Genomic DNA, 25,148 nt, shown 5'->3' with positions numbered 1-25,148 from the left:
ACAATAAACATTATTAAATTGTTTATTCATAAATGTTCACCTTTTGATTATGCCTCTAAAAATTATGTGTCTGATTTTTAATTTCCAACATATTTTGGGTTCATTTTAAGCCAGACTTATAGTCATTTTTAAACAATAGTTGAGTTAAATAAAACTGCCCAGCACGTTGGGGCAAACATTTAACCCAACCACTGAGTTAAAACAACCCAATCGCTGGGTTAGTCCATTTAGGCTAGGACTGGGAGTAGGTACTTCAAAATATCTATGTATATATAAATAGTTATAAAATCATTTCTGCTTTTACAAAAAGCTATGACTTGATCTGTCGTAGCCGATAGCCTTGTGGGCAGCACCGACATATAGCTCCATTGTGCTTCGTGTCACCGAGTTCGAGTCCCGGCTCACGCTCCTATCATAATAAAGGCAAAAACGGGACACATAAGGCAAACAACTGACAGCAAGAGAACCCTGCATTTCAAAAAATGTGATTAAATTAAAATGTGATGCTAAGGGGTCCTGACCAAGTGTCAATATGTGATGAATTGCGAGTGAGAACTTGTTTGTTCTGCGAGTTTAATCACTTCATAGCACTTCAGCTCCCATTAGCATGTTAGTAGAGCCACAAAGACCAGCTGTGGCACATCTGTTTAGTTGTTTACTGCAGAGCAGACCATGGAAAGATGGAAAGGGGAGGCAGAGACCTGACGTCCACACTAAATCCACAGATTAAAGGGTAACACTTTATTTTCATGGTACATTTTGTTGACTATAAGTAACGTTGCACCTATGGCCCTGTTTACACCTGATATTAAGATGCATTTTGGTCGATCGGATCACAAGTGGACGATGGTAAATACAGGTGTATACGAGGTCTAAAACGTTTTGAGCTTGTCCACTTTTGACCATTTCCAGAGGTAGTCGAAAACACATTAGACCGGATTGCTTTCATAGTGTAAACGCTCATGTGGTCGTACATTCGAACTGTGCAAAAGACCACCTGCTCTCCACCTACTGACCTGATGCATAAACATTACGGGAAGCGTGCTAGCGGGATGTAAACGTTGTCAGCTGAAGACCCAAGTTTGGACTGAAGTTGAAAAATGTACCAAGCACAATGTTCTCTCACCGTTTGATGTGGTCTTGTGGCTGTTAGAGCATAAACAAAAGCTGCTGCTCTACGTATGTTTTTCCATTGTCTCCGGGCATGTTCATATGTAATTTACGTGAGCTTATTTTGTCCATTAGATCCAAAGATTTGAAAAAGCTCATACATTTACCTGCCCATAGATGCTCCCCTCGAATAATCAGGACAAAAGTGGTCGAAAGTGGACGGATTAAAACACCAGATGAAAAAGGGAATATGTTTTCCTCATCTACTTGTGATCTGACTGACCAAAACGCATCTCAATACCAGGTGTAAACAGAGCCTACATGTCGCTTACCAGTCATTATTGGACTGTCTGCTTAATATCTGCTAACACTTTACTTTGATGGTCCCCAACAGACATGCTACTGACTATAAGTAACGTCAACTTATTGTACTAACCCTAACCGCACCAGTCTACTAATGCTCTACTAAAACTCTAATGAGAGTTAGTTGACATGTAGGTGCAACTTTTCTTATAGTCAACAGAATATTTAAAGGGGAACATCAAAATAAAGTGTAACCGATTAAAGCTCTCCCCTCTCCCAGAATGGCAACACTAGTAGACACATGAAAACACACACATAATCTGATAGATCACACATTGATGGCACAACCACTATGAAGGGACAAACATTAATACACTGACTGAAAGAAAAACATCAATGTGTACAGAAATGTTCAGGGAACACAGACATGAAACATTGATAAATAACACAACTGACATTGAAATGACACGTTTCACTGTGAGATCTTCATGGATGACACACATGGAGAAGAGTTTTGACAAGACCTTGACAAAAAACAACACAAAGACACACAATCATGCATAACAGATCTACTGCACTCCTAGAGACATGGAAGATGAGGGGAGAGATGAGCCAGAAGAAGTTGGGGCCTTGGTGGATTATGGGTAATGTGCTATGAAGTATTTGTAATGGAATAAGATGCTATTTGACAAGAATAAAGCTAAGAAAAAAGAAAAAGAAAAATATCATTGTGAGGAGAAAAAAAGGTAAAATCCTATATAACTAAAGCTGCTTTTTCAGAATAAAATACATACAAGGATATTAAGAAATGGGAAGAAATACATATCACACAAGTTTAGAGCACAATATATAGTAAGTATCTGGAAATGAGGTTAGCTAAAAACAATTAAACAATTAAAATAAAAATATGAAGTGCACTGCTGTGTCATTAAAACACAATACAAATTATTACCATATCTAAATGTATCATTTCTAACATTATATACAATCATTTACTTAATTTATCACAACTTATATTAATAAAAATATTGTTTTGTCACAGAAATCATGCATTACTTTTTGGCCATCTGAAGTAGGATATAAGCACTGTGACAAAATAAAGCATGAATGAATGTATCATTAGTAAGTTGTTATTTTAAGCTTACTTCCATTTAATTGTAGGGCTGTTTAAAGGAGGGGCTGTATGTAGAATTCAGAAACCCTTGCTATTACTGACACCGGTGGCCGTTAAGTGAACTGCAGTCAGTATTCCTCGCACTCGTGCACACGTAAGACTGAACGTGATTCAAAGCCTCGATATACTCACGGAAATGTTCTTTTTCAATCATGGCTTAGAAGTAAAAAGAAGTTTGAAAAACATTTACAGCGATATACTGTTAATGAACATCCGGACGCCATCCACGCTGCTGACAGCAACGTTTAGATGAAAAGCAGTTAAGAAAGCATCTGATCATAGCGATGTGAATTTATTTGCACCAACTCTGCAATTCACCAGCATCATGTCGACAGATGAGGTCATTATAATCAAACTATCATTACAGTGTAATTTTAGAGTATATTTGAGACTACAGACTAAGTGAGACTATAGTTTGAACGAATGCCTGTTCTTTGCATGACACATTGATATTACAGTACAGAATGGCTCTTTTGGCATTATCCTGAACATTGTATATTATTCATTTCATGTGTCATTGAATGAAAGACAGGCTTTCGGAAGCACGGGTAAGTCAAGTCAAGTCAAATTTATTTATATAGCGCTTTTACAATTGGTAATTGTTCAAAGCAGCTTTACATATTAGAAGCACAGAAAAAGGGAAGTGGTTAAAAATAAGCTGTACAACCAAGCGTGGTAATGTGTAACATATACAAGATGGTGCTACATTAAGCCAATGTCGGCTGACTCCCAGGGGTGGAAAAACTCCCCTAGGAGAAAAACCCAGCGTCATAGCACTGGGAAAAAAGTCCTAGGAGGGAAAAAAACCCTTGGAAGATATATATAATATATGTAAATGGATATGGAGATCAAAATCTGAATTATAAATTTTTATTATAGAGATTAAAAATAGATTATATATAAATATATGTAAGCGGATACGGGGATTAAAAGTGTCACATGCCTTAGATTTTCCCAGCAAAAATTAGTTCTTCACATAAAAATCCATCTACAGGCTTTCATAGACAACCTAGGAAGTCAGGGAAGGTCTAATTTTTAAGATATGTTACAAGCCGTTCACACGTTGGCAATAAAAAGTGATTAATACATGAAAATTCTTACATATAGCCCCCTTTTAGCCTTCAAGGTGTTCACCTAGAAATGCTCTCCATTTCAAAACTAGATCTCTCCATTGGGTTTTAGAGTGTTGCTAAGCAGTTGCTATAATGGCCGGATTCACAAAATTCCTCGTAAGATTTAAAAAAATATATATATATGCCTAAGTGCAATTCCTGAAAAGTCCTTTAGAAATATGTTCTTACAAACATTTTATAATTTTTTTGCTTAAGAAGAAATAATAATAATCATATTTTTTCCATTGCAATGTAGTTCAGCACTCTGCATCACATTTTTTATTGTGTTGCATATTTTAAATAGTTATTTTTAAAGAGCCTAATTCAAGATGGAGCTGTCATTGGTGCTACTTCTTTCTTGCATGATCGAGTGAATGCATCCTGTGTATGGGCGCCCTCAGATTTGCTTAAACAAAGAGGTTTTTCATGTTTTCCGTCACGGCGTTCTCTCCATATTTACAATTCTTTGCAGCCTTTATCCACTGCCTACAACTTCACTGGAAACTGAAAGTAATTCACTCCTGCTAAACGTTTACTCTTTGTATTGCACCCGAGAACAACATTGCAACACCATTATGAATAAAAGTTTGCCAAGAAGTACTTCCTACTAAAACATGGAGGTATTTGACTCTGGTAAGAGTATCCATAGCAGACTGGTGGGAGTGGCCTTGGATGGCAACATGCCCAGTGCATTATGGGTGTTGTTTTCCTACCTGTTTAGCAAAAGGGAAGACAACAGCCTTTTTTAATGCATAGGCACACAAGTTTTATTAAAAGCCCATTTTGCCAGTGGTGAAGTACACTTTAAAGAATGTTTCATGAATCCGGCCCCTGGAAGGATCTTAGTAGGTTGCAAGATAGTTTCTAGGGTATTTTTGGTGGTAGCACAAGTATTCACAAGTCTGATTACCTAAATACCTCTACTCGAAAAGAAACATGATTTAAAGTATAATTTCCAAATATCATGTCTAATAGTAACAGTGATGTTTGCCTTAGCAACCAACACTAAAATGGAGAGCAAATTTAGGCAAATCTCATAAAAATGAAATGGAAGATGTGTTTTGCTGATGTTATTGATGACCACTAATGAAGGTTAAAAACTACTCTACAAACTAGAAACTAGATCATTTCTATAGTGTACTACAACACTGCCATGTCAGACACTTTTGTCCTTCTAAACATGGCAGCTCATTATTTGAGGGAATGGTTCAAATAATGCTAGATGGCTCATTTCAGTGCATAAAAAAACTTTGGGGAATTTTCTGAATCTGCAAATCATTTCATGTTTTTGGTGACAGTGGTCACCACAGTTCTCTGTGATCTCCTCAGAGAAAACTGATCAGAAAAGAAAGGACAAATGTCTTTCTTTGCTCTCAATCAGTCAATGAATGTTGGAGTTACAGTAGATCTGTGACAGAGCACTCAAGGGCAAAGTGCAAAGAAACTTTACAGCCATTGCTGACATAAAGGGACAAACTGTATCAAGAAAACAGATCATAAAAATGTTTCATAATGTGGAATTGCTTTTAAAGAACCGTAAAGGAGTTGGCTGCCCCAAAACCTTTGCAATGACTGAAGAGTTATCTTTTAATTTCCCTTGAGTGCGAAATGAACTGCAGGTAAACTACACGCCAACGAAAGGAGAACTTCACAATGTAAGAGGTGGAAAAAGGAGGAAGACAGCAGGAGATGGGACAGAAGGAAAGAGAGAGTGACGATAAATATATAGAGGCAAGATTATTTACCACGTTCTAGCTTCATGTCTGAAAAACAAGAAGGAGGAAAGAAGGAGAGGAGAGGCATATACAGGGAGGGTGGGGATGGAGTGATGGTGGTGGGGAGAAAGAGAGAGAGGCAGTGAGTTGGACACTGTAGGATTGTAGGTTTCCGGCATGGGAAACATAACAGACTAACATGAACAGATAAACTTTGACGGTTCTGTAAGAAACAAAGATAATGCACATTAAACACTCTTACACGTACAGAGTGGAAACATCCCCTGTGGGACAAAAAATTGTTATGCATTTGCAAAAAAAAAAAAATAAAAAAAATTTCTTAATCAGAATTTTGTATTGATTTCCAGTAAAAAATCTAAATAAGATCTTAAAATAAGAAGCAAAACTGAAATAGTAGCACTTGTTTTCAATTTTTCTTATAGCAATGGCAAATTGTTTTTAAGAATAAACTTCATTACATTTTGTTAAATTATGCTTAAAATAAGTTTTAAAAAACTACTTTGCAAAAGTGAACTATATGTTCAGAAAAACAAGTCTTCATTATATTATATAATTTTTCTTCTCAAGTTAGATTTTTACTAGAAATAAGACTGATTAAGAAACTGATATATTGTGGCCATATGATAATCCAACAATCTTTACAATAATTGTGAAAACATTTTACTGCATTTATGAAAATATAAACATTTAACACAAATACACATATACTGTACACACACACACATACATTCACACACATACTGGGGTTGGGTACCATTCACATTTTAACCGGTACCAGTATCAGTACCTGGAATTCTGGTACCCAATGGTACTTTTTTTCGGTGCTTTACTCTCTGTATAATAACAAAAACATTTATTTAATTGAAATAAGTCCACACCTCTCAATTTCAACATTTTCTAAAATTTATTTAGCAATTTTACACACTAGGAAAAATAAACCATTATGTGATCGCTGTAGTTTACATGAGATCGCATTACAGCAGAGAACTCAAATGTCACAAAAGACCGTTTCTCTCGCTGTCCTTCACCTCTGCTGTTCAGCGTTGCGTTCGGACACACGTGCCGTGAGTGTTTCCTCAGCACAATAACACAAAACTAGTACTTTCATTTTCCCCACGATGCTGTCAGAGCTGGAGCTTGACTAACAACACATGGAAAATATGACTGTGACAATATTTTGTATGTAACAACATGCAGACCATGCATGAGAGTGGTTTCTGCGCAGTACATTTAGCCATTGCTCTGAGTGGTGTGTTTAAACAAGTTGCAGGGGTGACACTGCACGGTCTCTCTCTCTCTCTCTACTGAAATTTGGCACCGATTGATTTAATGTGAATCGGTACTCTGTAGTATTGACGTTATTCGGTCGGTACCCTTAAAAGTACAGAGTTCAGTACCCAACCCTAACACATATACACTTGTGCATACACATACATACATACATACACACACACAGGGGTGTAGCACCGATTCCTGGGCCCTATGCAAAGACAGTGTGTGGGGGTCAATTAATATATATATATATATATATATATATATATATATATATATATATATATATATATATATATATATAAAATATTTGTATCTTATGTCACGTGTTTTTAAATAATAGTGCGCAATTATACACAGAGCACTCACTGATAGAAAAGCAGTTGTACTATATATCATGTAACACTCTTGTGTTTGAATTGTGCTATAAATACAGCACCCAGACATAAAAATGACAGTTTTGACATTGTGCCTTGTATTCCAAAACATTACAATCTTTCTGAACTATTTAACGTTGTAGGTTCCTCAACAAGCATGATGAACACAGGAGTGATATTATCCTGAGCCATATATTAGGCTACATGTCTGATATTACGCTATCATAATATGTGTATAGTTTAAGAATAGATGCTGAATAGTATACATGGTAGAAATGATGACACTTGTGATATTACTTTAATCTTCCATGACTGTTACTGAGATGGCCAATTTTGACATATTTTAAATATTTTTTTAGACTGGGTAAACCCAGCCTCATCTGCCAGCGATTTGATTTCACCCGGCAACTCAGTCTGGAGACCCGTACATTCATTTCTGCTGCATCTGTTACACTTTTGCGGGAACCAATCGCAGAGTGGCTTATCCACCTTGCTCGCTACTGGCGGGTACAGAGCTCTTTCTCTGGCTCTGGGCGGGTTTAACATGATGACGTCTCTCGCACGACCGTCAATCCAATTCCTTTTAACTTCTCAACGATGCTAAATTACTTCTATAGTTTAGCAAACAAATCGCTCGAGTGGGTGTAAATACCGATCACTTTCATGTTTTTCGCTCGATGCCATTGCTGCTCCTGCAAACTGCTGATCAATGCTACAAACCAATACAAACTAAACCTGTCTGGAGTTTTTGCATCGCTCTGCAAAAGTACGTCACCCGGATCGTTGATCTGATTGGTTGAAGGATTATCCAATTGCGTGAATAATGCTCGCTGATCACGCCTCTTGTGCAGTAGGCAATACATAGCATACTCCCCAGACCAAAGTTCAATATTAAATTGAGCTTGATCTGGTGATAGCCAGACAAATATTTTTTGTAATTTCTGTAAAATGTTAAAAGTATGTTGGATTTGTAAAAAATAACTGCCTGGATCTTGTGATGAGTGTTAATGTTTTAATTGTTTTTGAAATAAATTTTTTTAGTTTATTATCATCACACTATCTTAAAATTATATGACCAAGTTTGCTCATATTAATATAATGCAAGATACACATAAACATCATTTACATATTGTTTTCCATATTTAGACTACAATTTATTTCTAAAGATTTGTCACACACTTTTTGTGTTACTTCTGTGTTTAGAGTACGATAAGAGCATTTATTACTGGCTTAGAAACAAGTTGTTTCTCATTATGTTGGAAAAGGCAGACTCCCGTTCAGCAAGGATCTGTTTACACAACGCCGTCTCCTCGCTCGAAGAATATAGATTCTCACTTGGTCTCTTTGGAAAAAAATTGATGAGGAATTGTTTTCCCTTACTGTTTACTTTTTTCCTGATCTTAGCTTGAGCAGAAGCGTGATTCGAAGATCACCACACTCCGGAGTCCAGTGCGTCCGGTCTCCCTCACAGCCATTTAGCGCTTTGCAACGTTCCTAGACAACCAATCAAATCATGCGAATTGCGCAGTCACAGTATATATACGCACAATTTCAGGATCGTTGAGGGCCCCTCACACGCCAGGGCCCTATGCACTCTATCACCCTTTTCCCCCCACTTACGACGCCCCTGCACACACACACGCATACACATACATACATACACACACATACATACATACACACATACACACACAAAATGATGTAGCCTAAGAATAAAAAAAACCCCCACAACAGATCGTCATAGTGTTTCCATCCACCTTTTTTATGGCCATTTTGGGATATCGCATAAAAAAACTGCATGGAATTGCCAAGATGTGCATAAATTCTAAACAAATGTGCATGTATGCAGTCAATTATCCAAAAAGAATACATGTGCATAAACTACGATAGAAATTTACCAAATAAATCCCTCGATGCGCAACAAAACACATGTGACTGTGCCTAAACAAAGGATGTTGTTGATTGGATTACTGGACTAACCAGTGGACCAATCTGAAATGCCTGAGCTTAAGTATGCCATCAGAATGATTTTGTTCTCTTGAACACAGGGGATGGAAACGCTGCTTTATTCGCAAATGTTTTACGCGACATTCTAATTTTGCACACAAGTTAAATGTGCAACTTTGGATGTAAACATAGCTATTGTGAAGGAGTTTATATATTTGTTTTAATTTCAAATCTTTTCATTCATTTTTTCATCCTGAAAAGACTTGGTGTGAACAATCTTAAACTCAAGGATATTTTTCATTTCTAAAACATGCTGTCAAGAGACACGAGGAAGCAAAGGGGATGTGATTTTCTGGCGTGTGAATGGTGACTCACTTGAGCCTTCCTCTGACACCATCCCAAGACCCTCAGCCTTGTTCTGCCTCTCAAATGCATTCAGGTCCAGAACACTGTCAACAAACAAAACACCATATTTATGTCATACTGTAGATCTGCTACATAGGCAGCACTGCCTTTGTTACAAATATTTAAATAGTTCAACATAATTGTGAAAGAAATAATATATACATATATATATTTCTCAATTTAACAAAAAAAAAGAAAAAAAAAATGTCCATGTACCTGCAGGTTTGCATTAAAGCCTGCAAGCTCAGGAAGAAGCCTACATCTTTCTTGTCCTTCAGGTAGTCCAACATCCTCTGTCACAAAGACATGAACGGAGTGTTGTCAATGTTGCATTGAGTTAAACTATCTGTTCATGCAATAAATTGTAGCCTGGCAACATTGTTTATGGAATTAAACAGGTAAATTATTTGTCAGCTGACCTGTTGAACATCACTGTTGCCACCATTGAGGATGGAGATGCCAAGTTTGAGAGTAGAGGATACCATGACTCCTGTTTCACCTGAGACAACACATTATGAGGGACAATTATGTTTGACCAAACCTGTTAGTCAAACTGGTAAATATCTGCTGAAATGTCACATGATCCTTCAGAAATCATTCTAATATGCTGATTTGCTGCTCAAGAAACATTTCATATTGACATACTGTATATTAACATTTACTTATTTTTCTTCATTTTGAAAACAGTTGTGCTACTTAATATTATTGTGGAAACCGTGATATAATTTCTTTCAGGATTCTTTGATGGATAGAAGTTCGAAAGAAAAGCAAATAGAAATCTTTTGTAACACTTTAAATGCCTTTACTGTTGTTACATCCACCAGCTGGAGTGCCCATGATCACCACCAGAGGGCACTCCTCCTGTCTCTTTTGTTATCTCATCATGAACTACATTTCCCATAACCCATTGCCTGGACTCCTTATTGTCTGATTACTTCCACCTGTGAGTCATTTTCTCATTTATGACTGCCTATATAAGCCCTGTATGTTCACTCACTCTTTGCGAAGTCTTGTATGTGTTACACTGCATTTCTGGTTTTCCATGTCATGGTTTTGATCTTCTGCCTTTCTTCCTGGATTGCCTGTGTCTTGGACTCACCTTTGCAGGCACTGATCATCTGCAGCACCATCTCAGCTGCTCCACGGTCATGCAGGCGGGACTGCTGGTACAAAAGCCTCTGCTTTTCCATCTCCTTCTCCTGTTAGATAGAAATAAACAATCCTATCACAATGATGCCAGACTCTAAATACCCCTGCCCCACGATCATTCAACACACACACATTCAAACACCAAGCACTATACTATATATGAGAAGGAGGACCATGAAAATCTTATCTAGTAAAGATGCTGTTATACTATTTAGAGTTTGGTTTCTCGCTGAACACCTGAGAAAATGTCTTAAAATTATTAATGAAAAAAGTAGTGTACTTACTGCTGTTTATACAAGTTCTTACTTCATTCATCTACATTCACACATCTTACACATTCTTTTCATCCACAACATAAGTGCTATTAGTCATGTGTCCGTTATTTGAGCCGTTCACGTTTGCTGACTGGCACAAACGTTAGACTACAGCAAGCAGACCTGCTCTCCCTGAACGGTGAGACACATCTGTATGATTACACTGGCTCTTCCCTCTGCTTTAACCACATTACACAGCTGGGTGCCGCACTTTCTCACAAACCCTCACACCACGACTGCTGTATCAGCTCTCGGCAGCAGGGTGTGACATAAGAGAGGCATTTTCAAATTTGAATTAAAAAGTATAATCATATGAAAAATACACTACAGTTCAAAAGTTTGGGGATTTCAATGACTTCAGGCTACAATTATTTGATCAAAAGTATAGAAAAACAGTAATGTTGTGAAATATTATTATGCATTTAAATATGTTTATTTAACATTCATTATTGTAGTCTTCAGTATCACATGGTCCTTCAGAAATCATTCAAATATGCCATATTCTTATTATTATCAATGTCAGATAAATATAACATTCAAAAAAACAGCATTTACTTAAAATCTTTTGTAACATTATAAATGTTTTAACTGTCTCTTTTGATCGATTGAATGAAAAAAATCTTGCTGACCCCAAAACTTTTGAATGGTACTAGTCTATAAAAGATTTGTTAACATAAAATACAATATGATATAATCGTCCCAGTGCAAACCTGACCTTCAAAAATAAAAGAGTATACTGCAGTATTGGCTACTTTTTAGAAGTTACTGTATTGCAAATTCTTGTCTGAGATCGTTATTATTGTCAATGTCTTAGGGACTATTTAGAATATTACATTAATGTAACACATTGTTACGGCAACGGCATATTCACAATAATAATATATCTCACAATAAACTGAAGAAATTGCTCTCTGTAGTGTTGAACATTTATCGAAGTAAGCCATTTGAAATTTGGTGGTGATGATACCCTGTTGACAAAAAGGATTATACAAGTACATACAATGCATGAAGCCGCTGATTTTTAAGCTGAACCCACCCCTAAAAGCACCCAAGCGCCCCGCCCCCAAACCCCAGCAAGAAGCCCCACCCACTCCCACCCCGCCCTGAGAGCCAGGCCATGTCCTATAACATATGTGACTTAATAGTCTATTGAAAATCGTTGTAAAGAATCAAGTTTTTCCTGTTTTCTTTCATTTTAAATGGAAAAAGTGTGTTCTTTTTGTAATGTGAAGTTCTGAATGTGTTTGTTTGTGTGTGTGTGTGTGTGTCTGTGCAGGCTTTTACTGTAGTCTTTAGTGAGTACAGAGAAAAAGACACCAATTCGAAACAAAGACATGGAGACACTTTTGGAGACATACAAGGTTATCACATACTGGCCTGATCTAAATCCAGAAATTTATAAAAACCTTCACCATATACATATTCAGAAATCTGGCATAATTTTAACTGCTTTGTTTTATTGAGCTCTCTTCCAAAACCTACTGAGCCTACATAGGCACCTTTAGAATTTAGAATTGTGTTTCTATGAACTCTATTAAAGGGGTCATGACACGAGAAATCAATGTCACATGGGCAAAAGCGTTTGCATATGAACGCTTCCAGAGCAAGACATCGGCAAATAGTTATACATCATCGCATCATAGGCCCCGCCCACTGGCGTTCAGTCACTTAATAGCTGACATTTGCCTACACTGGATGTGAGCGTCGTGTCGTGTCATTATAATCACTGACTCTGTCTACACTGGATATTTCTGATTTCTGACATACTCCACACACTTAATGGAAGGGTGAAAGAACGTTTGATTTGACGGGTCTAGTTTAAACAGCTGGTTTGTGTCTCTGTACAGACTTCTGAAGGATCCCAGCATTGAAAACCAGTGGATGGTTTATTTTAATGGCGTCCTAGATTACGTTGGGAGGATTATATGTTTGTTCGGAGCATTTGTTTTGTAAACGAGGCTCAATGTAATAGGGAGTTCGCAAAGACACTTTTGTTGAAAGATGAATCCATTAATAATAGTTGGTTAATTATAGGGATTATTAAACAGAAATATTACAAAATAACTGCTTACATTTTACAACCCGATCTCACAGGAAAACATAACTATTTTATTAGGTGGTGATTTTGTATAAATATGTAAGATGTGAATTGTATGAAAAAAAATAAATAAATAAATAAATCCACCATTCTGGTGTATTCTGGGTTTTCAAAAAAATTTTTCGAAGCTTAACGAATCTTTTGTTTCGAATCAGTGCCAAAATTCGAAGCTGCCAAAGTTTAAATTTCGAAACACTTATGATATAACGAAGCCTTGTTTACTGAAATCACCTGACTTCGGCGCTCCGAACCACTGATTCGAAACAAAAGATTCGTAAAGCTTCATGAAGCAGTGCTTTGAAATCAACCATCACTAGATATTGTTGAAAAGTCGTTAATTAGTTTTTTTGCGGCACAAAAAGTATTCTCGTCACTTGATAATATTACAGTTGAACCACTGTAATCACATGAACTGTTTTAAATATGGTTTCTGGGCATCTGGAAGTGTTCATTATCTTGCTGGCAATGCAGGCCTCACCAAATTTTATCAAAAATATCTTAATTTGTGTTCCGAAGAGGAATGAAGGTCTTACGGGTGTAGAACGACATGAGGGTGAGTAATAAATGACATTATTTTCATTTTTGGGTGAACTAACTCTTTAAGTATTGGACCTCAGCACTACTTCTGCACAATAAAAGTGCATTAAGTACAAAATTAGCTGTTCCAATTTAGCAGACTTTAAGTATACCAGTTTAGTGTACCAAAAGGACAATTGCAGGGTATTTTTATTTAGCACATAAATATGTAAATGTATTTGTAGAATACTTGGCAGAAAATAAATGTCATATATTTTAGTATTTTTTTTTCACTAGGGTATTAAGAGCACTCCTTAATGATGCCTTAAAATGCTGTACAGTACTGAAACTCCCTCAACCTGAATCTTTGCGGCAAGGCGAGAAGGTGAAGATATATTTTCTGAATTTAAATCATAACAGGAAGTCAAAAAGTCCTTAGGGTTAGTAGGTCAGTAAAGCTGTGAGATACAAACGATGCAGACGGAATGTGAAACTACAGGCGACTGCCTACAAACTCAGAGAAGAAAGGGTTCTGGGATTGGTAATATATTAGGAGACCAGTTAAGGGTGTTCGTTGAGTGTGTTTGAGTGGGTACTTGAGTCTCACACCCAAACACACACTCCAGATATCATCAACAGCACTAATAATACACTATTCTAAGTAGCCAGAGAGAGCACAACAATGCAGTTTTGAGCCCTGAATTAGCAAATATTTCACATTATTGGTCTCCCAGCTTGGGGGAAAGCGATAGAAAACTTTTCACACTTCTATTAGCTTCATTTTTAATTATCATGGGTATACAAAAGAAGCCAAATTGGTCAAAACTGATGTGTTCAGCATGTCTTTTTTTTGTTTGTTTCATCTGTTTTGTGTGCAGCCATCTCTCTGCACTCTCTCAAGTCATGCAATAAACACAAAAATAAACTGTTAAAAAGACAAAGACTCATATCCAGCAAAGGAGTGCACAGATCAGTCCACAACAGGTATAGAACAAAGAGAGAAGGAGAAATAGAGACAGAGAAGAGGATGAGAAACACAGCGAGAGTCATCGAGTGTGCGGGGTGCAGTGGTTCTGGACGTGTTCACTCAGTGCGTGGCAGGAGCTGTAGCTGTAGCTGTTGGCTCCGCTGACTCCCATGGCCCCAGCCCCAGGCCCCCCCATACCATCTCTGTCTGTCGCACCTCAAAGGATGGCTCCTCGCCCCCCTCCTCTCCCCCTTCGTCCTCCTCACCAATGTGGCAGCTCTGCATGGAGAGATATGTACGGTTAGCTTGCGTTACACATACAAACAAAGACATAAGATCTTAGAAAGTTACATTTAAGACTTACTTTTGCCATAATATCAGCATATGACATGTACAGATGATCCACTTCAAGTTTACTGCAGTGGGGATGAAACAAATGTGAGACTTGACAAATATTATCAATTTAATTGCACTGGATGAGAACAAAACTTGAAGCAGGATAATAAAAATGACTGTCTTCAGTAGTGCTGCCATTGAAGTTGTTTCAGAAATTGATGAACTTTGAAACATCGACATTGTCATTGACTATGTTTACATGTGCACAGGGCCTAAAATTAACACTGACCAAACGCCAAATGTGAGTATATGAAACTGTCTCAGTCGTCAGATGGGCGGTAACATTTTTAACAATGCAATGTTATGAGAACAAACGTGAACAACGCTCTGTACAGATGATGGGTCAGTGCTGCATCATCACAAAATGTAAGCCTTTCTAATGTAAATATTCAACACGCAAAAGGAAACGCTATGTGGGAAGTTCAACATCTGAATCATCCGAAGCGCGAGCCCTGAAAGCAGCGTCTCAGACAGTGAGCAAATAGTACGTTGAGATCGCTTTCATGCCTTCCTGTGCTTAAACGGACAAATTGTGGTTGATTCGATGAGTATTCTAGTAAACAAAGTCAGTTATGTCAAGAAATCTGTGCATGCTATACATACAGTCAAACCAAAAATTATTCAGACACTAGATATAATTTTTGATATATTTTTACTACTGGGTTCAGGACACTATAATTCATTTATGTAAGTGAGGATAGCAAAATAAAGTAAACTGTGATATATTATACCCAAAATTCTTCATACAGTGGACTAGCAGTAAAACTGATACAAATTTGGAACCAAAAATTCTTCAGACATTTTGACCTGACCATGTTTTGCTGTAGTGTTATCTTACATAATTAAGATGAATGTTTTCTGACACAGTTTAACTCTGAGAGTCTGAGATCTTGTCATATTTTATTAAAATTTTTCACTACTATAGTGAATAAACTGTTTTAATGAATGAAATGTTCAAGGTTTCTGAATAAATTTTGGTTTGACTGTGTATAAATATAAATGTGAGTTGGCTTGACAAGAAATCCCGTTCACCAAACGACGGAGAGACTTGCTTACATTTTCTCGGTGAGAGCAGTGCGGCTGAAGTGAAGGATGAGCTGATGAAGGGGGTCTGGTTTTGTTTCGGTTTCTTCCTCTTCTTCCTCTTCCTGCTCCAGTGCTTTCTGCAAAAACCAACGCTATGAACAAACTGCGCTCAACAGGATGCAAACAGGGAGCAAATATACAAACTTACGGATAAGTCATCTATCATCTTGTCTTCAAACGAGTAGCCTTCTTTTTCAATCCAGTTGCGCTTGTAACCGTCAAGGAATAAGTTAGAGGCCCGGTGCCTGGAGTGAAATGAAAATCACATTTGTGCAGCTCAATTTACTCCTAATCATTAAACTAAGGTTATGTGTGTCTTCATACTTGGGGAGGTTGTATAGTGGTGTCATTCTGAAGCAGGCCACCACTGCCTTGCGGCGCTGTTTGGACAGAAGCTTGTGCCAAACTGTCTTCTTGCACTTGAATGCATGCTCAATCTGATGAAAGATAAAGAGCATGAAGAAATGGCTTAACACTAAGGAAAAAGAGTGTGGATCTGTATCTATATGTGTAAACAGGCCTCACCAGCTCAATGTAGTAGAGAACAGCCGAAACTTCCTGAACTCTCTTCACAACCTTCTCTGGTGCATCAGCGTCTTCAGCTTGACCTGAGGTCTCTTTATATAGAGCCATCTGCCAGCGCATGGACGGGTCATCAACCTACAGACAGACAGACAGTGGTGTAATGTAACAAAGTAATAATACTTTGTTACAGTACTTAAGTATTTTTTGGGAGAATCTGTACTTTACTTGAGTTTTTATATTTTGGTCAACTTTTACTTTTACTCCACTACATTTCCTATATAAAATGTATACTTTTAGCATTTTCATTACTTACTACAAAATAAAGTCGGAAGAGCACAGACTGCAAGCAAGTGCTCGCACAACCGCAGTTGATTTAATTTTTCAGGTTGCGTCCGTTGCTGGAGCAGCTGAGAAGTGTGCGCTGTCATTATACAGTACGAGAGCGGCCTCTAGAGGTGAAATAAATCTATCACTGATGCCTCGTAGAGTTTGTTTTGACAAGTGACGTGAGGCTGCGCTTCACATCAGGATACTTCAAAAATGGTTTGAAAACATAGAATACAAAACGGTATGTTATACAGTGTACACTACAGTACATGTTTTCATATCATTATAAAATAATTAGTTTGTTGACTAGATGCTGCATTAGTGGAGAACAGCAATATGTTTGCCGTCGAGGCTGAGAGGATGCTAACATTCGTTGTACCTCAAGCGGTTAAAACAATGTGACAAAAACACCAACTGTTTAATGTCACGATTGTTACCATTCATTTGCATTAGTTTATATTCATTTGTTCGCTGTTATGCATTTTGTTATCCAGCGAAGTTGCATATTTAAACTGTATCCTCATCATGCAGCGACAGAAACATAACAAATCAGAAATGTATTGCAAACTTGCAAATGTATTTTTTTTTATCGGCACTGTAACACATATTTTGATTAGATAATCATCAAGTTTTCTGAAACAGAGGCAAATAATGTGTTAAACTGTGTATAGAACAATTTTTAATATATTTTTGCTCCTTTTGTATTTTACATTTACTTGTACTTTTACTTTCAATACTTAAGTACGTTTAATATATATAAAAAAAATACTTTTCGTACTTAAGTACAAAAAATATCACATACTTTAAAACTTTTACTCAAGTAACATTCTAAACAGTGACTTTAACTTCTAAGTCATTTTCTGGTAAGATATCTATACTTTTACTAAGTATGGTTTTCGAGTACTTTATACACCACTGCAGACAGAGGTGTATACATGCACACACTTATATTATACCAAAGACTTTAGATATACAAAGACGGTGTACTCACATTACTATGAATAGGAGAAAGTGCAACACGCAATATGAAGGAATAAGCCCCGCCTTCTAAATAAAAGAGCCAATCTGCAATTGGTAAAGTCATTGCGTCACTGCAGCTGCCGCTAGCTTGCTTTAGAAACAGTTCTGAGACGCACTTATGACTGCATATGCACATTGGCTGGTCTAGCCTGAAAAATGCATGTTTTTTTGTCACGATTTGAGTGTTTAGAAACAAAATTTATGAGACCGCTGATGTCAGATTTCATTGCTCATATCAAATATTAAATTTAATCATATGCTTGGTGAACAGATTTGGAGAATTGGATGTTTTCCCAATCAAAGATATAGGAGCTGTATTTGCGTTAATGAAACAGCGTTTCAAAGATGCCTTGCCTTAAAGGGACTTTGATTACACTGAAGACATTTTCTTCACTTGACTGAGTCTGCACTTACCTTGCCCTGTAGATGCAGGTTATTCTGCAGAAACTCCCTCACTTCCTCATCTGTGTCTTTCTGTAACATTCAAATCACCAAAAAGTCAGCAAAATTTATACCATTTAACAGTGTTGGGTGTAATGCATTACTAAGAAATTCATTACTGTAATTTCATTATTTTTCCCTTGAAAAAGTAAAGTAAGGGATTACTCTTAGTTGTTCTGTAATTTAATTAGTTACTTCTGATGTAATTGCATTAAATACTGTATAGACTACAGAGCAATTCTATATAAAACAATAGTGGATTTAACATCTAATGTTAAAATATATGTTTTTAATGTAACCTTCTCCCTTAAAATACTACAGTTCGAGAATAAATAATTCAATTTTATATTATTTATTTGAAAGAATGAAAAGGGCAGTTTCATGTCTATCCTTGTATTGTTCAACTGGTCAAGGTTTATATGGTTTATATGATTTAGAAAGTAATTTGTAGTAAGTAACACAACATTTTTAATCTAATTACACTGTTAAAGATGTAATTATAGCTAGTAATTAATTACTATTTCAACTTACCCAACAATGCTATTTAATATACACTACCGTTCAAAAGTTTGGGGTCAGTATGATTTTTGTTTTTTAAGAAATTAAGACTTTATTCAGCAAGGATGCATTAAAATGATCAAAAGTGACAATAAAAAATGTATAATTTTAAAAATATATATTTTTATTTAAATTAAATGCTGTTATTTTTTAATTCATCAAATAAACCTGAAAAAATGTTTTTCACAAAAATATTAAGCAGCAGTTTTCAACATTAATAATAATAAATGTTTCTTGAGCAGCAAATCATCATATTAGAATGATTTCTGAAGGATCATGTGACACTGAAGACTGGAAAATTCAGCTTTCCATCACAGGAATAAATTACATTTTAAAATTTATTCAAACAGAAAACAATTATTTTAAAAGGGACCTTGATTATGTTTTCATTTTTTATTAAAGGCTGAACACCGTTACTGACAATCGTTTAAAAAAAATTTGGCTGCGTGAGATTCTCCAGCTTTGTTGTTGTTGAGCTGTTAAAGCTCCACCCTCTTCTGGAAAGGGGGCGGGATCAGCAGCTCATTTGCATTTAAAGGGACACACACAAAAACAGTGTGTTTTTTTCTCACACCCAAATAGGGGCAAATTTGACAAATGATCTGTGGGGTATTTTGAGCTGAAACTTCACAGACACATTCTGGGGACACCAGAGACTTATATTATGTCTTGTGAAAAGATAACAGGTCCCCCTTAAAATGTGATATTTTTTTCACTGTTTTTGATTGAATAAATGCAGCCTTGGTGAGCAGAAGAGACTTCTTTCAAAAACATCACACAAACCTACTGACCCCAAACTTTTATAGTATAAGAGAAAAACAAAATGTTTTGCTACATGTTGTTGTTTGGCAGTAAATCAATGATCCTAAGCATTCTATATGGCTTTAACATATAGAATATAGAGGCTAAGTACCAGAGAGTAGCGGATCTTGGCCAGATTTATGAGCTCTTGGTCTGCAGGGGAGCACATGTTGAGGCCGATGGGGAGCAGTTTCTTCAGAGCCGCTACGATCAGCGAGGTCTGCACCGAATAACGGTCCCCGCGACGCTTCTTCTTGGTCCTCTCAACATCTGAGCCTCCACCCTAGAAAAATCCTGTCGAGTTAGACTAACACAACGATGCTCTTACCTAGAAAGTCAGGTTTGGCCACAAATGGGTTGTTTTGGGAAATTAATATGGGTTTGTTTTAACAAAGAACTTTGAGATATAAAATATATATAAAATTAAGATTATTATTATTATTAAAAAAGTTTTATTAACAAAACCCATCTTTAAAAGGAGTGAATAATGTGAATATAGAAACAATTCTCTGTAAACATCTCCCTTCTGTAAGTGTCTTGTTTTTGTGAATAGATTATAATTAGCTACAGCTTTTACATGGTTAAATAACGTGTTAATGGTGGCTATTTTCTATGTATTGGGGAAATTTACCAAACTAGCGTTGAGGGACAATAACATCATGATTCAAGGGCATGTCAGTTTATTAGGAAATGTTAGTGCTAAACATACAGCAGTCTCATTGTTAGTAGTGTAAGGTTGCCCACCCTCTAGCACAGCACACTTAAAAACATCACTAGGCTTTGGGGCCGCTCCATCCCTCACACACACTCTCTGAATCTGTGCCTGTAAGACGCCATTAATGGCTGTTGCCTTCTACAGCACGAGCTCCCTCTGGCCTTTCAGCATGAGATGAGATGAAAGAAGAGGAAAATGAAGATTAAACTAGAGAAAAGAGAAGAGACTAGACTAGAGGAGAAGAGAGATGAGAATAGGGCTGTGCGATTTTTAAAAAAAACCTGAGATTCGATTTTACAGGTGCAGTATGACATCTAGTGGTTGAACTGGGTACTGCAGTCCAAATTCAAAATATTGGAGAGTTGTTTTCCCGCACATGCAGGTTGCCAGGTTGAGGACGTGCATCGAGCCTTACACTGTAAACGCATCTCCAATATTTATTCACATTTTATTATACCTTTTGTCATAGCGCTTTTTAGATGGATGCTGAGGCTTTTTTAGATTGGGTAATATGTGCGATCTCTGACCCGATTTGTTTGCTGGCTTCCATAGCTGCAATACGCTGTGTTTTCTGCTGGCAACCCGGAGTGTTGAAATTGACAGTTGGCGGGATCACCAAGAACAAAAACAACATTCTGACATTCCAACACGGAACACACATTTCAGAGTAGAATAACTGGCTGTAGCACTGTTTTCCAGAGAAACAAGTATTTGAACTTAACATTTCCTAAATCTCTGCTAAAGTATTATGATATTTTTATGCTTTAGTACAGTAAAAAAAAAAAACTTTTTTTTAAAGAGTTCCAGGTTTGCTATTATTATTATTATTATTATCATTATAATAATAATAATAATTATTATTATTATTTTATAGTCATATTGATATAATCACAACATTTTGGACTAATAATACTAATTATTAGGATATGATTTTATCTATTACAGGATTATAATATTATTAATTAATAATAATTATTATTAATGCTATTATTATTATTATTATTATTATTATTATTTTATAGTCATATTGATATAATCACAACATTTTGGACTAATAATACTAATTATTAGGATATGATTTTATCTATTACAGGATTATAATATTATTAATTAATAATAATTATTATTAATGCTATTATTATTATTATTATTATTATTATTATTTTATAGTCATATTGATATAATCACAACATTTTGGACTAATAATAATACTTATTAGGATAGTATATTATCTATTACAGGATTATAATATTATTAATTAATAATAATTATTATTAATGCTATTATTATTATTATTATTATTATTTTATAGTCATATTGATACATAATCACAACATTGTGGACTAATTATTATCATTTAAAAAAATAAAACAATAGGATTATAATATTATTAATTAATAATGATGATGATGATTATTATTTAATAGTCATATTGATATATAATCACAACATTTTGGACTAATAATAATACTTATTAGGATATGATATTATCTATTACAGGTTTATAATATTATTAATTAATAATAATTATTATTAATGCTATTATTATTATTATTATCATTATTATTATTATTATTATTTTATAGTCATATTGATATAATCACAACAATTTGGACTGATAATAATAATTATTAGGATATGATATTATCTATTACAGGATTATAATATTATTAATTAATAACAATTATTATTAATGCTATTATTATTATTATTATTTTATAGTCATATTTATATAATCACAACATTTTGGACTAATAATAATAATAATTATTATGATAGGATATTATCTATTACAGGTTTATAATATTATTAATTAATAATAATAATTATTAATGCTATTATTATTATTATTATTATTATTATTTTATAGTCATATTGATACATAATCACAACATTGTGTACTAATTATTATTATCATTTTAAAAATAAACAAAATAAAAAAAATATACTATTGTAATAGGATATTATATTATATATTATAGGATTATAATATTATTAATTAATAATGGTGACGATAAAACTTTTTGGACTAATAATAATAATAATAATAATCATCATTACTATTTTTATTTTTATCATTTTGAAACAAAAATATTAAACAAAATATTGTAATAGGGATACTTTACTTTAAAGTTGATAATAAGTATTTTATAATAAAAATTAAAACTGTAAAATTAAATTACAGTACTAATATTTGTCTCTTTCTTCATTTTTCAACTTTACATTTTGGAGGAAAATGTAGGATAACATAGGGAAAAGCTTGCCTTTGGCAACAGGTTTGTAAACGCTTCTCATAAAAAAATCTGGTGAAATGTTTGTCATGTGTTGTTTAAAATGCATGTTATAAGCAATGCAAACTTGTTTATTTAATGTTTAATAAATAGCAGCCTTTGTGATTGATAATTGCACTAATCCATATCACGATTTTCGATAATAGTCTTATTAATCATCCAGCCCTAGATGAGGCTAGATGAGACAAGTCAAGAGAAGAAAACAAGAGAGGAGGCATGAGAAGAGACATGAGGGCACAGGAGACAAGAGGAGAGATCAGTAGAGATGATGAGTGTATTAGGCAGAGGGGGAACCCATGGTGAGGAGATAACAGATGGTGCTACAGTAATGGCCGTCTCACAGCACAGAGGAGGAGATGCTATCCTGAAAAGTCAATAATATCATTGTGCTAGCTAACACCTAACAGAGACAAACTTTTTAGGGAAGTGAGCAAGTGAGTTGGGTTTGGGTAACATGTCAACAGAATGGACATATTAATCAAATAAAAGGAACAGAAAGTACTGGATACAGTGAATTAAACAAAGGGAGGGAAATATTAGATGAGAGATGTAATGAGAACTGTTCCCTGATAGGAAAAGCCATGTTACCAAGGTGCTCATACAATTCCCTGAAATCTGTGATGGGTAATGGTTTGATTATGGAGTATTTTTGCTCCTAGTGAGGGAGCATCACCACCAGAGCTTCTGGGTGAAAAAAGGTCAAACATTAACATCAAACCGGACAACAGAAGTAAAAGAACAAGTCTGCAAGAACTTCCATCAGAGGCACATCAATCAAAATCACTGTCAGGACGATGGAACTCCGATCCAGCGGGAGTTAAAGATCCAGCTGAAGAGGGTGCCATGATCCTGAAACTAAAGTCTATGGCTGAGGGCAAACACACCTCACACACACTGGCAGCGAATGAGGGTTTGGACTTCTGGTTGGTGTGTTTATATGTGTGTGTGTGTGTGAGTATTTGCCAGTGTGTGTGGGAGATCGCCATGCGATCAGCATAGCTCTTTTTTTCGTGCAGAAACAAGGTCTGACCTCTCCGTCTCCGGCCTACAGACCCCGAATCCACAGCGAGACAGGACACAAAGAGAGACAGCACTGTTAAAACTTACACCCTCACAGACAGGAAAAAACGTCAATGGATCTATAAACCCACTGTGAGAGCAACAACAGTGTCTGTCCTCAACAGGACACGAGGTCAGCAGTCGTCTGAAGAAATGAGTTTTAACAAATCTAACAATTTTCATTTCACTTTAAACAAAATCAATCATTAAACAAAAACAATATCATATGTTGGAGATGGTAAATAAAAGAACACAACATTTAGATTTAGACCCAGTTTTGTGCAGACGTCAGTGGCATTAAGCGGACAAGCTCACCTTGCTCATCTTGCTTTTGCTGTCAGCAGTGAGGAAGGACATGTTGTTGATCTCATTCATCACCACAAAGTTCTGTTCCTCACGCTTGAAATTCTGCAGAGTGAAATAAAATAGTTATTAAGAGAGAATTATGTTGAATAATAAAAGAAAAAAGTGGAAAGAAACAAGAGGCAAGAGGAGATTAGAGCAATGAGAAGAGACAAAACAAAGAAGACATAAGATGAAAAGAGATTAAAAGAGATGAGACAAGACGACACATTGGAGGAGGCAATATGAAAGGAGACTAAGGCCGTGTGTCCACCAAAGCATTTTTTCCAGCGGCTAGCATACTTTTCCAATTGTTTTCAAAGGGAGTGCCGCGTATTTTAAAGGGTTAGTTCAACCAAAAATGAAAATTATGTCTTTAATGACTCACCCTTGTGTCGTTCCAAACCCGTAAGACCTCCGTTCATCTTCAGAACACAGTTTAAGATATTTTAGATTTAGCCCGAGAGCTTTCTGTCCCTCCATTGAAAATGTATTTACGGTATACTGTCCATGTCCATCATCAAAGTAGTCCATGTGACATCAGCGGGTTAGTTAGAATTTGTTGAAGCATCGAAAATACATTTTGGTCCAAAAATAAGAAAAACTACGACTTTATTCAGCTTCTCTTCCGGAATCCTTTACATTGAATTGATTTGATTGAATTGATTCCATTGAATTCTTTCATCTGTCGGTGTTGGTAATGCACTTTTGGTAATTTTTACTTTCATTATTTTTGGCGATTAGGACATCCACGACATGCACAATTTAAAAAAAAAAAGCAATACCAAAATACAAACAATGTGGAATAGCTTGAATACAGCGTGCGTCTCCCTCAGACTGTAAACAAAGCTCGGGCGCACCGGATAACACGTCAGCAGCGTCTTACATCAGCAGCGTCACTGCGGAGTCGTGAACCACACTCCGGAGCAGAAGGGGGCGGTAATGCACCAATAAGCTGGATGCCAACCGCAGGAAAGAAGAAGAAGTGGAGTCGTGAACGTGAATTGGCAACAGATCCGGAAGAGAAGACAATGCTGGCTAAAGTTGTAGTTTTTGTTATTTTTGGACCAAAATGTATTTTCGATGCTTCAAAATGTCGTGGATGTC

At 35.9% G+C, this 25,148-nt stretch overlaps 1 protein-coding gene across 21 annotated transcripts in view; it reads right to left on the bottom strand.

Moving 5' to 3' along the window:
- The window catches only part of ryr1b (ryanodine receptor 1b (skeletal)), a 128,176-nt gene that overhangs the window by 20,837 nt on the left and 82,191 nt on the right, over window positions 1-25,148 (bottom strand). For 10 of the 21 annotated variants that reach the window (XM_067390564.1, XM_067390572.1, XM_067390576.1 and 7 more), the window contains 15 exons: window positions 24,015-24,107; window positions 23,671-23,685; window positions 19,747-19,917; window positions 18,249-18,308; window positions 16,488-16,622; window positions 16,287-16,399; window positions 16,111-16,207; window positions 15,933-16,039; window positions 14,845-14,896; window positions 14,679-14,759; window positions 10,536-10,635; window positions 9,856-9,935; window positions 9,653-9,729; window positions 9,407-9,480; window positions 5,445-5,462 (listed from right to left, as the gene is read on the bottom strand). In XM_067390564.1, the coding sequence (XP_067246665.1) occupies window positions 5,445-5,462; window positions 9,407-9,480; window positions 9,653-9,729; window positions 9,856-9,935; window positions 10,536-10,635; window positions 14,679-14,759; window positions 14,845-14,896; window positions 15,933-16,039; window positions 16,111-16,207; window positions 16,287-16,399; window positions 16,488-16,622; window positions 18,249-18,308; window positions 19,747-19,917; window positions 23,671-23,685; window positions 24,015-24,107 (1,273 nt within the window). The remainder of the gene's footprint in view (window positions 1-5,444; window positions 5,463-9,406; window positions 9,481-9,652; window positions 9,730-9,855; window positions 9,936-10,535; window positions 10,636-14,678; window positions 14,760-14,844; window positions 14,897-15,932; window positions 16,040-16,110; window positions 16,208-16,286; window positions 16,400-16,487; window positions 16,623-18,248; window positions 18,309-19,746; window positions 19,918-23,670; window positions 23,686-24,014; window positions 24,108-25,148) is intronic. The other 11 variants (XM_067390570.1, XM_067390580.1, XM_067390582.1 and 8 more) reach the window with 6 other exon arrangements.

Source organism: Chanodichthys erythropterus, chromosome 7 (genome assembly GCF_024489055.1).
Source record: "Chanodichthys erythropterus isolate Z2021 chromosome 7, ASM2448905v1, whole genome shotgun sequence".
NCBI classification, from domain to species: Eukaryota; Metazoa; Chordata; class Actinopteri; order Cypriniformes; family Xenocyprididae; genus Chanodichthys; species Chanodichthys erythropterus.
The sequence above is the reverse complement of the archived record's forward strand: the minus strand, read 5'-3'. Positions and strand labels throughout refer to the sequence as shown.